Here is a 17,101-nt window from a genome sequence, read left to right on the forward strand (position 1 = left end):
AATGTTAAACTGAATTTCTTAGCACCAAATCTAATCAACTGAATCAATATCTGTCTGTGTTATGAACTACACCGTAACACACATTTCACAATAAATCAAAATTCAACTTTATTTATGTGCCATGCCACTAAAAAAAAACAAAGTCGAAGGCTCAGCCTTACTTTACAATAAAACAACAAACACAATATTTTTAAAAAATCATAACATCCACCTGTATATATACATTCATTAAAATAAAACAAATATTTTTTTCAGTAGTAGACCACTCGAAGTGCAGACTCCTCCTTTCCAAGCTGCATGTTACAGTAGACAAAAGTTTAAGTTTTCAGGATCATGCATCAGGAAAGTGCAGTGTTTTACAGTAAATCGACAGTGCACTTCTACAGCAGCAAGTTCATCATGTAGTGTCTGTCTGATCACAGTGTCGTCTACTGTGTTATATAAATATCTCTGAATCCACACAGAGACTCGTACAAAAACAAATTTTAGTACAAAACTTTCTCTCTCTGTCTCACACACACACACACACACACACACACTCACTCACTCACACACACTTAAGTGCACTCAGATGTTGTTTTGCCTCCAGTTTGTGATCAGTAGTGATCCAGTGTAATCTTTTCTCTCTGTGTGTTCTTATAAGTTACATTTTTGAATGTAGATGTTGAGCTTTTGAATAGAGGGTTGGTCCCCTGAAGAGAGACAAAGAAAAAACACAAATTAACATTAATAATCACATCAAATTAAATTTGTTCACACAGTTTTTGGACAACAGTGGAGGTTTATGGCCTAGAAGAAGAAGCTATTTAAGGCCTTGGCTTATCACAGAGATAATATATTTAAAGGGTTAAAGTTATTGTTGGTTTCAGTTTTTTCATAGGATTTGTGGACAACAAGAACAAAATTGTATATTATCAGTCATATCTTACTGTCTGCCATTTTGCCTTTGACCTCTCAGCCTCAAACTTGGCCACCTCTTTCCGGTCGTGGACCGACACCAACACCTTCCACACAGCCAGCAGGATCAGGCCGATACACACAATGGAGAGGGAGACCCCCAGAATAATCATGGGGATGTTGGGAGGCTCCGGGCAACCTGGGACAAAGCAGTGGACAAAATTAGACACCAGAACTTTCCGTTTCATCTGTTTTCTGCCTCGTTGTAAAACTTACCGTACATCTGGAGATCATAGACAGTGGTCCCTGTTTCACCTCCTACCACATTAAACGAGATGCAGCACTCATTCTCCGCCATCAGCGTGCATTGCTTAGAACGGCTCTTGTCATAATCTGAGAAGAAATGTGAACATAAATATCCATAAGGAAGCCATGAATCCATCGTGTATCATCTTCCCTTTGCACATTGTGCTGAGAATGTAAAAGGATATGCTCGCCTCTGTTGTGCTGTCAGTGTGATTTCCATATCAAAGACTAAAATCTGGTGTGTGTGCATGTGTGTGGACCACGCCATTGTATTTAACATCTGAAGCCTGAAAATCCTCCGTGATAATCAGATATACCTCTCAGCTTGCACGAGTATAGCGGGTTTAAAATAATCTCTTCTATAAAGGAAGACGGGGTCCTTTGGCCATTCACATGCACTACAAAAGCTCTGCCTGTACGACAAGGTAAATAATATGTTCCCCATTGTCCACAGCGGCCTCAATAGACATGGATGGCGTTGTGTTAAAGAGGGTAAAGGACAGGCTTCACAGAGACATCGGAGTCGATGAAGGTCAGCATTCCTCTAGATCTGTGACCCATGGGGAAACTTAGCATGGCCCTGTGTTGATACCACTATCAAAAACACTGAGCTGTGAGAAAACAGCAACAACAAGCATTAACAGCACAGGCAAGTGATTGTGCTAGAAGACTGCTGTATATGGACTTATGGTACATTTATTAAGCTTTACTGTTGGTGCTCATCCTGTAAAAAATAGTATTTTTTGTTACTCTGAAGGGATAGAGGTTTAATTTGGACATACTTTTTGTCACAGTCTGCTCCTATTACATAAAGGTCACTACCAACTACTCGCCTGCTCTGTTGTGCTGCAATAGGGTCCTACCACACCCTGTTACAACTATTACAAATTTTAATAGGACTTGGCTTGAAAACTTAATTAAAACTCTAATTTTCAAAATCTTTTAACTTCAAAGGTCCAGTGTGTGGGATTTTAGGGTGAGATATTGGTAGAAATGGAATGTAATATAAGTATGTTTTCTTCAGTGTACAATTACCTGAAAATACAAATTGTGTTTTCATTACCCTATGAGCTGTGTATATCTACACATGGAGTAGGTCGTGGTCTACGAAGCCTGCCATGTTGCACCGCAATGTTTCTACAGTAGCCCAGAGCAAACAAACCAAAAACTGGTTCTAGATTTACATTTTTGTGTTTTCATGTCAGTCACCATAGTTGGCAGCCCCTTGACAGTGACAAGCCATGTCGGAAAAAGTTTTTTTTTAATATGCAACTGCTTTATTCACTGTTTTTAATGTTTTTACCGGTTTAAATCACCACGTTCATTTTTTTTTTTTTTTTTTTGGAGAAGAGGGGAGACTGCAGATAAATTAGCACCTGCTAAAAACCTCCTGAACTTGTGGATCTTAAGTTATCAGAGAAAAAAGTTGAACACACATGAGCAGCTGCTGGGCTGGTGGCTCGACTGTGCTGTGCCAAACACTGTCATATAAACAAAGACTTTTTAATGTCAAACTACTTTGTTCAGTGTTTGTACCAGTAGTTTTAATCACCTGGTCTGTTATTGTTATCTGCTATTTTTGAGAGAAAGCTGCCTATGTGGCTAATTTAGCTCCCATTAAAAACAAAAAAAAAAAAAAAAAAAAAAAAACCACCTAAACAATGAAGGAATTCTAACCAGGAAACGTTTCAGCTGGTTGCAATCGGCAATCCTTACAGCTGGATGCCACTAAATCCTCCTAAATCTCACACATTGTTCATTCAAGAGTTTTATTGCTTATTAGGATTTTTTTAGGTTACTTTTAGTGACTTCTTTCCTGGGATCCATTGATTTTAAGTTCATGACAGTGCGATATGAATATCAACTTGCACAGACTTGAAACCTGATGGTGATGCTTCAGATTTAGTGACCTTGTTTGCTGTCAGTGTTATATCACTGTAAATCTATTCCAAGAAACTCTCATATCAAAGTGTGGCTGCTGAGAGGCCACACACCCCTCAGCTACTGTTATCAACAAACCAGGATGAGAAGCAATAAGCAAACATGGACGCTGTAAGAAAGACAACACTCTTCAATAATGGCTGCTTTGTAGCAACAGCTCACGCCCAAACTTTAGACGTTACTATAACATGACGGAAACAAAATATTCCCCGTGATAAATGGATCACCTGAGGCTAGTTTCAAGTATCAGCTGGTTGATTTTAACAGCACTGGCATGACCTGTAATACGTGACTGATTGGCACATAACTGTGTGGCACTGGAAAATAGATTAGTGTTATTAAATGCTGTTAATGGGTTAAAACATGTAAAATCACAAGTATTGTCCTTTAATTTGAACACCTGCATCCTCTCATTATGTACTTACTTAAAAGAAAAACCTTTCAAAATGCATTATTTTTTTAAGTTGACAAGTTTGACATACAAGACAAGAGCTGGATGATAATTCACTATTTCGGTTATTAAAATTTCAGCAAAATCATATGATGATTTGATCTTATCATGTAGTGTTTTGTTGCTTTTTTCCAAATTTATGATTTGGAGCAAACTTCAACAAAAAATTGACAAAATTTCAGTTGTTTGACTAAGCAAGTTATGGCGCTATATGTAGTAAAGAAGAAATACAACACATTTGACAGCATTTGGGGCTCATTCATGCAATTTCTGGAAGAAGAAGACTTCGCAAAGGCGTTACAGTGAAGCACTGTAAATTTAAATATATTTTCGATATTTGAGTGGATCATCTCTTTTATTTTTTGTCCACCAAAATGTAAATTTTGTACCTTTTAAACAAATACAACAGCCGAACGTGCATTACTTTAATTATACTCAAAGTACCTTTATGTGTGTTTTGGTTTATAAAGTTTTTGTTCGACAGATGCAAAGCCTTTGCTCCCATGTGATGCACAAGTGAAACAGTTAATATAATATTTTAATGTCTGATTTTGTGTGCGTTAAAATACTATAATATGTTGTTATTCACATGACATAAGCGATAAGAAATGTGCAGAAAAGATGCAAAAACTACATCACATTCAATCATTTCTACTGAAGTGCATCATTATTTAGAGCAGTACCACTTCTCAGATACAGAACAGGTAGATTGTGGAGTCCTTTACCTGCTGTTGTGTTGATGGAAATTTTAGGGATGCTGCACTTTTGATCACACGACTCTGCATCGTCTTTCTCTTGCAGATGGCACTCTACACAGCTCCTGGTGTTAAAACAAGTGGGAAAACAACAGGTCAGGTTTTCCAAACAGATGAATAAGCTCTGAGGAAGCTAAACCTTAATGAGTCTTCAATCACTGACACAGCGAGCACAAAGACATCAGTGTTGGTCACTTATCACAGTTTTCCCAAGGCTTCAGTCATTCTCTATCATCTGGCTGCCCTGTAACAGTGGTATCAAATGGCACCATCTCTGACAGCTGCTTTATAATGGAGCAAGGAAATCTTAGTGCTGTGTTGGGGACATTAGCCATCTCTTGATGTCACATCAAAGGTGTAGACACATGAACAAGGGGACCAGAAACTGATATGCCTGTTCTCAAAAGAACAGACGGATCATGTGGCGTAAAGAGACAGCATCTTATATCTTTCAGGTAAAGAAACAACAATTATAGAGGTAACACCAACAAAAGCCTCAGCATCACATCCTGGTTCACCTCTAAGAGCTGACTGCCTGAATTTGTTCTCACCTTGCAGAGCTACAGGTGTCTCCACATGTTGGACACTTCTCACATTTGTCCCCAGACGCTCCAGGTACAGAGCAGACACAGTGGCCACACTCGCACTTTCCTCGTCCACTGCAGAGAGTGCCATCCTCCGACATGCACGCCTCAGTGCTGGCGCTGCAGTTGCAATACTCCCCGGTCCAGCCGCTTTCACAGTGACACTCCCCACAGTCACACACCCCATGGCCTACAAAGACAAAATCACTGCAGCAACAGCCTCAAGAACACATGAATAATTTCCAACATTCATGTGTGTTACTCACCTCCACAGAGCTCCCCACGGAAGCGAACACAGGAGTAATTGTCACACTCGCAGTAAGGTCCGTAGATGCGTCCAAAGCTGGATTCATGACACACACACTGCCCGCAGTAGCACTGCCCCTGACCGCTGCAAATCTCAGACTTATTGTTTGCCAGGCAGTTGCTCAACAAAGCGCTTTCCTCATTGCATTCGCACTGCGCCCCCAGGAACCCCGGCTGACACACACACATGCCACACTGGAAAGCCCCTTGGCCCTCGGTGCACTGGCTGCTGTTAGCTTCTGGAGGCTGCCGGCAGTCACACGAGCAAAGAGACTCCATCTCCACCTCCAGACTGTCCTGTAGACCCACCGGTTTGAGGGAGAAGTGCCGCACTCCTGACAGGCATCCTGGAAGCACCACGGACACGTTGAACATGACCTGAGGAGCAATAAGAAGTCCAACGAAAACAACAAAATTAAAAACATAAGACAATGAGCACAAGTCCCCACCAATTCTCAAAGCAGGAAAAACAGACTTTGTGCCTTTTGGGGTTGTTTTGTGTCACTTTGAGGCCATTTAGTGTTTCCTTGAGGTCATTTTGAATCTCTTCGACATTGTTTAGTGTCTATTTAAGTACATTTTGTGTCTCTTTGGTTGTTTAGTGTCTTTTCGTAGTGACTTTGGGTCTCTTTGTGGCTGTTTCGTGCCTCTCTGATGTAATACTGTGTCTCTTTGTGGTCATTCTGCATCTCTTTCAATATCTTTGTAGTAATTTGTGTCTGAGATCATTTTTGGTCCCTTAATGTGTCCTTATGGTTGTTTTGATTATACCGTATCTTATTTTTCTGTTGCCAGCTGCAGATATCTTTGAAAATTGAATGTATTGTCGTCTTAAGTCACTTAGACACAAATTCATATAAGATTAGGGTCACCTATAATGCACTTTGAACTGCATTAGCCTGTACGATAGGTGCTATGGAAAATACAAAGAGCAGTTTAGAGCCAAACAACTGACCGTCTCTCCAGGTTTAATGTTGGAGCAGCGTTTTAAATCAGGGAGGACGTTCCCGTTTGGGCATATGGCTGTAAAAGACATCTGGAGCTCCTCTGTGTCTCCAAGGACCTCCAGCTCGATCTCTGATCGCAGTTCCTGGAAAAAAAAGTACACATAGATTTCAGCACCTTGTATGGAAACACAAGTGGCAGCTCAGGTACTGCACAAAGTTTTTCCCTCTCCAAAAATAGCAAAAATCAAATTAATATACTGACTTCTATTGTCATGAAGTGGAATTTCCAGGGCCTTAGGGGAATAACACTTTCACCCTGCGCTGACCTGCATTGTGCTGAGACTGTTTGAACCCTCCTATCTCGCTCTCTCTTTTTAGGTGAGTCATCATCCCAGGTGTGCTGGGCTTTACAAAGCACCTGAGGACAGGGCAACAGCTAACCTCAGCTGCAGGAAAGGCTGTGTTTGACTGACTAATGAACTCTCTGACGGACTGTCTGGGTGCTAACAGAGGGTTAATTGGGTGTTTCCTATAGGCCTGTAATTGTACTGTGGCTTCAGTGTTGCCAAGGAGGAGAAAACACGGGGACATTTACGGGGATACACCCAATTTAAAGATGGATTAAAGTAAAGTATTCAAGATTTAATTGTTAAATATCTATCCACAGAGCATCAATCCAAAACTAAAGGTAAGTATAAATACTAATCATGGGCCTTCTATCACTAAATATCCCTCTGTGTGTATTTTATTTCTCTAACTCTCTACAATCAGTGCGATAAGGACTCCTCTCCTCAGAGTGGTTAAGTGTGGCAGAGACTAAAAGTGGGTGTAAGTGACATAAGTGATGAAGTAATTAAAGGACTTGCCACCAGTCGCTGCCGCCAGGGGGGATTTACAGAAGGAGTGCAAGAGAGAGACAGACAGAGAAAGACAGAGAGAGAGAGTAGGGAAGAAACAGCAAGTCAGAGTCAGGAGGGGCGAGGAGATCAAACAGCTGGGACAGGCAGAGACATGCTGTCAAACATGCTGATGCAAAGCACCGAGTGGTGGAGGGAAAAGACGAAAGAATGAAAGAGGGAAACCAGGAGAGATGGAATGGAAAAGATGAACAGAGGGTTAATTCATGCACGCTTTATGTTCATATGTTTTGCCCTCAGCCCAAAACATTTAGATGTCAATTATATCTAACACAGATTCACTGATTTTACAAAGCAGGTGTTTTCTGTCATATTTCTTATGACCCGTGCCTGCGTGCGTGCGCCCACACAAACACACAATCTACCCGCACATCCAGATCACCAAGACCTGTTTACTTACTTTGTATGCTGTTACGATCAGTTCAAGGATGTTCCGTGAATCTTTCGCTACGACTCCAACTGTGGCGCCAGGTATGAGATTTGCATAGTTCTGTGACCGAAAAAAAACAACCAGATAAACATTTTAGTTAGAAATGTGGGCAGACTTGTCTCAAAATAAAAGTGCAGAAAAGAACCGCAGGAAGAAAAGAGGGCCCGTTTGAACAGGTTGAATGAGAATGCAGCTCCATGAATAAATATGTTAACCTCAGTAAACACTGTGCTCACACAAACAGTTTGAATTTTTTTTAAGTTCACTAGTTTGGACATTATTCTACTGAATTGAAATCAGTGCATGTATGATAAGAAGCAGTTACCTTATAGATGTGTTTCTGGTTTTCTGTCACAGCAAATATCAGTAAGATATTGTTCTCCAGCACCTTATCAATCAGCTGACCGAGAGTGGGATACTCCTGGGGAAAAATGGGGAAATGTCACAAGTGAATGTGTTGTGAGTTGCTGACGAGTCATCACGGCAGACCCTAAAATGACTCATGAAATTAATGTCAGTAAAAGTCATGAAACTGAGGTCAAAGAAGTAGATCTGTGGACTTGAGTCAAATGACTTGGCCTGCAGTCAGACTCGAGTCACAACTTTGATGACTTTAGATTCAACTTGACAAAATTAACTCGACTTGAACCTAAACACTAATGACTCATAACTTTACTCACACATTAGCCTTTTGACTTAATACCCCTTGAACTGAATTGAATACACCTTATTGTGAACATTAAAAAAAATACTATGTATACGTAAAAAAAAACAACAAAAGTAATAAAAAACTATGAACATGTACAACAGATTTTCAATAAGCCACATAAATTAACATTCTATGTCCCACTGCTGTTCCAATCCATCAATAATAATAATAATAATAACAACATTTATGTAGCACATTTCACAGTGCTTCACGGTGAGATAAAAAGATGTACATGAACGTATAGAGAAGAAAATAGCAATTAAGCATACAAATTATAAGAAAAAGATACACAATACACAATCAATCTCAAAAAACAACTCTCTACCACAGCATCCAACCCCACCACTTCACAACTGAACTACACAGTGGTCAACAAAAAACAAATTGCAGAATGCAAAATGTGCAGGTTAAAAAATCCTAGACACTTCCAACAAACTTTAAACACAAATTTTTAAATATATGCATGCTTTTTTTACAAAAATATTTACTATATTATTACCCTGTTGTTAAAATTGCATTACATTTGGTGAAGAGTGAATTATGACTTCTTTAGAACTTACAAAAAAAATCTGTCTAAAGACGAACCTCTGTTGACTCACCTGCATTGTGGACATGGAGTATTCATTGTTGACATCCAGGTGACACTGCCCATCATTGGGAATAACGATGCCGGCCATCTTACTGTCCATCCCAAAGTGTGAGTCAGCATCACTGACAAACACCAGCAAACGCATCGAATCATTCCTCCAGCCTATCTTGTCCTATCAGAAGACACATGATGTTGCTCATCCTCCCTCTTATATCATCAGGGGTTAACTCAACTATCTGATTAATAAAATGACGGAGCTGGCAAGACAGAATCGCAAACTAACATCTAAGGTCATATCTTTGAGTAAAATCTTACCCCACAAACAGCTGCCTGCATGATGGCGTCGAAGCCACACTCTGGCACATCGATATTTCCAGATACATGCTGCCTTGCAATGATCTCATTGAACTTGTCAGTGCTACTCGTCAGAGACAAGACGTGTTTGTAGCCAAACGCTGGCAGGCACACTGATGGTACATCGCTGCAACCCAACAGAAGACAAAAACAAAAATGTGAACATCGCTGATATTTAAAACATCACAAAGAGGATGTTGTAGAGGTCTCTGGTGTTGTTTTAATATTTGTTGTATACCTGCAGGGGTTAACCAGCCCCTCTTTTGTGATCTTGATGAAAGGCAGGACGGGTTTCTCCACAAAAGAGCCAAAGCCCATTCGAAATTTACTAGTGAGGTTAGCCATCTCTTTGGACAGAGCGGAGCCCAAGCCTTTGATCATCTCCAGATCATCGATCATGGATGCCGAGAGGTCCATCAGGTAGTAGATGTCCACAGGATAGTCCTCCATGTGTTGAATCTTGACCTGGAAAGTCACCTGACTGCCTGTGCAAAAAAAAAAAAAAAAAAAACAGAATCAAAACCTTATTTTTCTCTAGTCCTCCTTAAGACGAGAAACCACTTTATCAAATCAGAATGAGCTGCGTACCAGGTCGCAACTTGAGTAACATTTTCTGTGGGGAGATCTGAGTGCTGTTAACGCTGCCTGTCTTCTTTCCGAGTGGGCGATCCTGCAGGATTTGGCCTCTGGAAACAAGGAATTCCAGCTGGTCCCTGGCACATCCCTTTTCTAGCAAGATATCCAGTGTGTCACATCTTTTGCTGACTGAAAACCAGTCTGTGAAATTCTGAGAAGTGAAGGAAAAAGTCAGGTTTGCAGGTGGAAGACTGATTGTTTTATAGCATGCAGTAAAATATTCAGCTTTATTATCTTCACTAGGGCCAAAATCCAAACAAGCAATGTCGTTTTGCTCACTTGCACCAAGAATATATACAAACCAGGCTGCTTACCTCCTGAGAGCACCAGGCACAGTGAGGACTGAGCTGCAGACACTCATCACAAGTCACAGCGCTGCCAGCCGAACATGATCCTGCAGTACACATAAACACAGTTAGTGTCAACACCAGCCAGTTTCCTGCAACAATTTAAAGCCTCTCAGGCCTGAAATGTTGGAGTTTTTAGACCAAATTAAAAGATAAATCCAAGATGTAATGCATTAATTAAGTATATAGTAAAGTGTAGGTAGAGAAAATGAATAAACACTGTCATAAAAAAGGGCTTTTCCAAATAAAACATCAGCCATAAATACCAACACAGCATTTATGGTCTTGCTGTTGAGTAAGTTTACTCTTTGTTTGCCTGTTATAAACGTGTTACCCTTGATATCTAAGCCGACCGGCAGTCCTGCTTACCCTCCACGGTGTTGATCCAGTACCGAAGAAGCAGGCTCAGTAGTATAAGCCCCATTAGTCCGTGAGGTTACTGCTTATGAGGAAAGAGAATAGGAATATTTCAAGTTGTCTCATACAGGAGTGAAACATATCCACTGTCTTGCCGCCTCGCTTCGGCCGAAAGTAGAGTAGAGAGGAGAACGCCGCGCTACCTGGAGAAAGGAGGAGGAGGAGGAGGAGGCTGTCTTTACCTGCGCTGCCTTTTATGTTCACTTCCGTCCAGGTGAGAGAGCGGGGCGGGCGCGAGGACAAATCAAAGCCACATGCTGACATGCTGGCCCCTAACTGGTTTTGCTTTCAAAGCTTTTTTTGTCTGAGAGGTTAATCAGAGACAATCAAATACCTCAATAAAAGGAGCTCAATGAAATAAGAAAAAAAGAATAAATTAAAAGATATACAGCGACTAAGTCAAAAACTGACAGGCACAGACACACACCAGTTCAAACATGCATACTCAGTACCTTAACATAAAATCATCATAAAAAGTTCTATACAAAAAAAGAGAATAGTGAACATAAAACATGCATTATCATATAATTATGATAAAACAGATTTGCTCCTCCTTATTTTAATTTGTAATTTTTTGTATCATCCACTGAATTTACTGTGTTCAAACCTGTTACTAAAAGTTTATAAAATGAGCATAAGCTCTAGTTTTAAAGACCACGTAAACACACAAAAAATGAAAAAAAAGGTCACTTTGATCCTATTTCTACAACTTTAATGTCAAAAAGTACAACCTGGTATTTTTTTTCGTAAGTATGCAAGAAATGCCTTTTGTTACGTATGATACGTACATTCGAGATTCCACGCTGGAAAAGTGCGCAGTCGGAGTTGTACGTCACTACGTCATCGTAGCTAACGGATGTCAACACCGATGTTAGCATGGCGGCGTCCGCTGACACCTGGGGACAGGACATTTTTAGAGTTTGTTTTTTAAAGCAGCAGCGAAATTATAGCGAGAGGAAGGACGACCTCAACCTTAACCAAACGACGAAAACAAAACAGAAGAGAATTTTTAAACGGACGGGCAGTTAAGAAACGGCTTAGCTAGCAGTTAGTGACTGGACCGTGTTTTACACCGACATAAACAAGTTTTCACCGGGAGAGATGGATGTTATCCAAAAGTAACAATATCTACAGACGGGTGAGTCAGTGTACGTTTATGTTTGGCTTCATACCAAGTTGACGTGTGTTTTATTGTTGCTAACTAAATGTTAAGACAGAAACATAACTGGTCGCCTTGCCCCATAATTATGGATATGCAGTGGCCGAAGTATTAAGTTCCTTTACTTAATTTAATTATTTATACCACTCTGTGAAAATACTCTGTTGCAAGTGGAAGTCCTGCATTGAGAATGGTTCTTATGTAAAGGTAAGTCAGTATGATGAGGAAAATGTGTATTAAAAGTAAAAAATATCACATGCAGACGAGTGTTTAAAACACACACACAGACCTAAAATTCAGAGTCATTAAAAAAAGTAAGAAAACCACAAAAAACTATAAAAAAAACCCACCTTAAAACTCAAATTTATTTAAAGAAAGACCCCCCCAACCTCAAATTTCTAAACAACAGCAGCAGCAGCAAAACACCCCCACAACTCAAAATGATTATCAAAATAAAAAAAGAAACTAGAAAATAATTTTAATTGTTTATCAAAATATTAGGGGACTAAGTTTCTGTAAATTGATTGTTTGATTAATCAACTGATTGTTGCTGCTGTACTTTTGTTAACTGTTTAGTTTAATTTATAAAAAAAACATTATATTTTATAATCACATTTCCAATGCATAAATCATAATTTGTAAAGTAACCAAACCTGTCAGATAAATGTAGTGAAGGAGAAAGTAAAATCATTCCCTCTGAAATGTTGTGCAATTAAATTATAAAGGAACATAAAAAGATATACTTAAGTAAAGTACCTTGAGTATTGATATTAAGCACAGTACTTGGGTAAATGTTGTGATTTACATCACTGAGGATACAGTGATTGCATTATGATACTGAACATAGGCTACTGGTGCTCAGTAGTTACATTTCAGAAACACTGATTTTGTAGCCGCTTTTGTGCAGTATGTGAATCCTGTGACATCGCTGATGACAACTTTATTGATATTGACTGATGTTGAGTGTGCGGGCCTGTGCACACACTTGCCTGTGCACACACTTGTGTTCATAAAATGAAAAGCTTTATTAGGTTTAATCTGGCTGCCATGATTCAATATCTGCGCTACTTTTGACCTCATGGCACATTACTGCTTTGTGGTCTTTTTCTGCCTCTTCCTGGTTGCTAGGTTCTAATTTGAGTGCCTTTTTGCTGGTGAAGGTTAGTACAGTATTCAGTGCAAGCAGTGGTCACCCCTTACAAAAAAACAACAGTGTGTTGGGTCCTCATGTGCATTTGACCCCCCCTCCACCACTAAAAACAAAAGAAGCAGATATCTTTTACTTTGACGAAATTAAAGACATTTTCGCCATAAACTGTTGCAGAGAAAGGCACAAAAGGGTGCTTAAAAATCACCAGAATGCTAAAAATTAAGTGTCTGGTGCTCAAAATGTCCTGTCTGAGGAGCCCGAACCTCCCATGTCATATGTGTCCCCTCGCATCTTGAGAGAGTTTCTTCTCGTCTAAGTTTTCCACTCTCTTGCTCTGTGAACACGACAACACATACGAGCTTAAAAGTCCAGGGGTTTGTGAATTAATTAAAGTTAATCAATGTACCATTGATGTGCCATGTCCACATTTAAAGTGGCTACTTTACCAAACCCTTCACCCTTGATGCAAAGTAAAAAAGTCTGTTGTTGCCCTAAGTCCCTTCTCACACCCTAACATCCTTAGATTTGTCACTCCTTGTCATTCAGGTCCAAATTAATTTACAAAGACTTTAGAGCCTCTTCAGTCTGAGTTCAAACGACCTGCCCGAGGAGTTAAAAGCAGTAAACTCTGTCTCGATTTTTAAATCACTTATAAAACCCCACTTTTTTAGAATAGCTTTTTGGCAATTTTACTTACGTTTTATGACATTTTAATTAATCATACCCTGGCTCGCCATTCATATAGTGTCTAGCTCGTAGTTTGTTTAATTCTCTCTGTGTTTTTTAAATGTGTTCTCTTTTTACTGTAGCACTTTGTAACTGTGTTGTATAAGCTGCTATATAAAAAGCATTTATTATTATTTAGTCAAGACACTTTCCTATACTTCAACTTCACAGTATTTCAGATATAAATATTGTATATTTTAGTCTACTACATTTACTTAAGAGCTATAGGTTCTTTCCAGATTAAGCATTTGCTTTGACAAACGTGAAGTTTACAGTAGAAAATGCCTTATAATGATCAAACCAAAGGTTCACTTTTTGGCCTCTGACCCCTTTCAAAAACACAGTATGTAATTGGGGCCTCCTCATGTTTCAGATGTGACTTGTAAGCAGTTAGACATTTTGCCTCTAAACTCCTCAGGTGGTTTCATTTAAATAACAGCTTGAGGCCCAAAGGGGTTAAATTATCCAATTTTGCACACAAAAGCAGATTTATCTTGTGACCTTTTGAGAGGGCCCTTCCCCCGGGTTGGGAGCCACTGGACTTGCAAACTGTATATAGAGAAGTTAAAACTAGCTGTTATCATGTAACAATATAATTCTGACATTTTAGAATGAGTACTTCTACTTTTGATACTAATACTTCTGTATTTTGCTTTATGTAGAGCTTTGAATGTGGAACTTGGTATCTTTATGTCATTTTGGCTGAGGCTTAATCACTGAAGTCTGACTGAAGGGGAATAATAAAATACAGACAGGCCACGCCGTAAGCAAATATAGCCTTTATACCCCCCAGAAACCATAACAGAAGATACAGTTAATCATTAATGACACAAGAACGTGAATCATTTTCACTGTCTCACAAGAATAGTTTTGATTTGACGATTGACTCAAGACAACACTGAGTCTGTTGGCCTATCACAAGATATAGATGAATATATGAATATATGAATGTGCGCCTGTGTATGTGCGAGGGGGAAGAAGGGTGGAGCAGTGTAGGTGTTGAATCATTGACAGCTGCAGTGCAAATATCACTCTTGTCCCAACTCAGAGGAATCTCACAATTCAGCACCACACCCCTCTGGATCTGGGTGAGTCCCATCTGTCACCCCAAACCAAACCCCACCGCCGCCCCTCTTAATCCTTCTCACCCCTCTCTTCTTCTCCTCCTTTCTTCTTTTAATGACAGCTTGTCTCTCCTCGGCTGCTCTCTGTATTTTGATCCACCTTACCCAGTAGCCTTCTTGAAGTGTCAGCCTGTGAAATTGCCATTTTATTTGTACCTCCTTTGGCTTACAGCCTTTCGTTTTGTGCCTGCCAGTCTCCTCTCCTCCGCCAAGCTTGCCATCATATTCTGAATTTCTCAAGAAGTGTGATGCAATCAGTCACCATATTTTGTAACTTTTTATTTCTAAGGTGATTTCATGTCCTGTAAGTATGATCAAGTGGATTATAGATGCTTACAGTGTAATAAGGTGCAGCAGTTGCACCATGCTGACTTAAATCTAAATTTTAAACCTGGTGCTTTTCTGTTAGGTTTCTGGAAAATGAAGCATATCTGACAGTAGTGTTTGAAGCACACACACCATGACATGATTTTTAAATAGTATCGTCAGAAATTCAGCAATCCTTAAAGTATTCTCCCACATAACTCTCTCTCAACGCCACACATTTACTATGCATAGAAATGGAGGTACACATTAACCCTGCAATGAGCCAACTCACCTTCAGGGGCGTCCTCTGATATCATGCTGTCTCGTCTCAGTCTGTCTTCCTTGTCATCAAGTGAAAAATGGAGAGAAATGGAGGAGCATCAGGCCAGTACATTCAGTCCTATTGTATCCCAGCAGTCGTCAGAGTAACAGTAAACCTATTGTAACGGCGCCCTTTATGAAGCATGGCGCTAGGGTGACCCTGCTGCCCATGCTCCTTGGCTCATGTGTGCTTTTGTGTGTGTGTGCGTCTGTAAGTGGCTGAGTGTGTGTGCATGCATATTGGGGTCATGTGTGGGTGTTTGCACAAGCTTCAACTTGCCCGTATGTGTGTGTGTGTGCGTGTGTGTGTAGGGGGAGGCTGTGATGATAATGAGTGACAGTAACAACTGCAGGCTGTGAGACCTCCACAGGAGCCAGCTTCTTTATTAAGAGACGACATGACTGATGTGGTAGTGTTGCACTCTAGAGGCTAAAGCTGGTGTAAACTGCTGCACAACACTCCTCACTCAAAGTAAGGGTCTTTGTGATTCGTTTGAAATGTGAGTGTGTGAGTGTGTGTGTGTGTGTGTATGTGCACATGTTTGCTCAAGTTCAATTACTTGTGAGGAGGAGGAGGAAGAGGAGGGAGGAGGGAGAGGTGCTGCAATACAGCCTCCTTCTCACAGAAGTATGGCTGGAATGCAGGTGTACACACACACGAGAGTGGAGCACAACAACAGAGCATAGGCCTTCACAATAAAAGAATCCCTATAGTCTACAGTGGCTCTGTAAGGCTGTACTTAAACTAAATGCTAACATGCTCACAAGGACAATGCTAGTATCTTGATGTTTAGCAGGTTTAACTTTTGTTTTTGTTAGCATTTTCTAATTAGGTCTAAACATTAGATGATGTTACTAGAGCAAAACTCAGGAGATTAAAATTACTACAATTCAGCCTCCAGGGATCATGAATGTATACTCCAAATTTCAAAGCAATTCACTGTTATTTCAGTGAAGAAATGCAAATTCAACCTTATGTGTCGAAATAATTCAAATACCAAAAGTCATAGAGTGGTGCAGGGATGAGTACTAAAACATGGCAATGAGGTGGCACTTTTCCCCTTCAGGTTCCCTCGTCTCAAAGTTAACAAAATGCCTTTTTTTGTTCTACAGCATAAAATACCCCACTTGCAAATTGTGAAGCTTTCATATGTCTTAAAAAAGGCAGTTGCTAGCAAGCACAACTCAAAGAGACTGCCAATTTTTTTTTTTTACATTACGAACAATTAATTCCTAACCCTGAATCTGACCCCCAAACCCTAACCCCACTATAGTTAGCCATTTTTCAACATTTTCAACGTTTAACTTTTTGAACTGTTCTTTTGAAATTCTACACCAGAAACTTCTTCAAAATGCCTCATGTGGCGCTGATGTTGAAGTCATGCAACCATGGTGTAGGCTACTTCTTTTAACGTCAACAATTTACTTCTGCTGACTGCAATTACACTTAAAAACAAAAAAGTTAATTCAGCTAAAGAAGTAGCAGAAACTGTAGTTCTTAATGCATGAAATGATGTTTTAATCTTAAATTTACCTAGCAAATTAAAAATGACCAGATTTTTAACGTTGTGGTACTTATTACAAATGCAGATTGTGCTGAAGAAGATAAGCATACAAAATAAAAAGATAAATGTGTTGGAAGCGGTGCATACCTGTAGCTTGTTTATTGCCTGACATGTTAAAAATGTTTGTAGTAATTTTTAAGTCAAGCAGCAATATTCTTTGTTGT

General features: G+C 39.8%; 1 protein-coding gene across 2 annotated transcripts; it reads right to left on the bottom strand.

Moving 5' to 3' along the window:
• Window positions 1-83: 83 nt before the first annotated feature.
• itgb6 (integrin, beta 6) lies at window positions 84-15,568 on the bottom strand. 2 transcript variants are annotated; one of them, XM_088076390.1, is made up of 16 exons: window positions 15,344-15,568; window positions 10,539-10,608; window positions 10,137-10,216; window positions 9,775-9,973; window positions 9,425-9,671; window positions 9,148-9,313; window positions 8,843-9,004; window positions 7,860-7,955; window positions 7,505-7,594; window positions 6,196-6,330; window positions 5,201-5,618; window positions 4,902-5,124; window positions 4,321-4,415; window positions 1,174-1,290; window positions 930-1,096; window positions 84-692 (listed from the first exon to the last, which is right to left on the bottom strand). In XM_088076390.1, exons 2-16 carry the CDS (start codon window positions 10,591-10,593, stop codon window positions 597-599), a joined length of 2,346 nt encoding a protein of 781 aa, XP_087932516.1. In that variant the 5' UTR covers window positions 10,594-10,608; window positions 15,344-15,568; the 3' UTR covers window positions 84-596. The 2 variants fall into 2 exon arrangements, with proteins under 2 accessions (XP_087932516.1, XP_042348931.2); XM_042492997.2 differs by having other exon boundaries at window positions 10,539-10,729; window positions 15,344-15,567.
• Between the last annotated feature and the right edge of the window lie 1,533 nt (window positions 15,569-17,101).

Source organism: Plectropomus leopardus, chromosome 1 (assembly GCF_026936395.1).
Source record: "Plectropomus leopardus strain MGB_pleo_1.0 chromosome 1, ASM2693639v1, whole genome shotgun sequence".
In the NCBI taxonomy this organism is placed as follows: Eukaryota; Metazoa; Chordata; class Actinopteri; order Perciformes; family Serranidae; genus Plectropomus; species Plectropomus leopardus.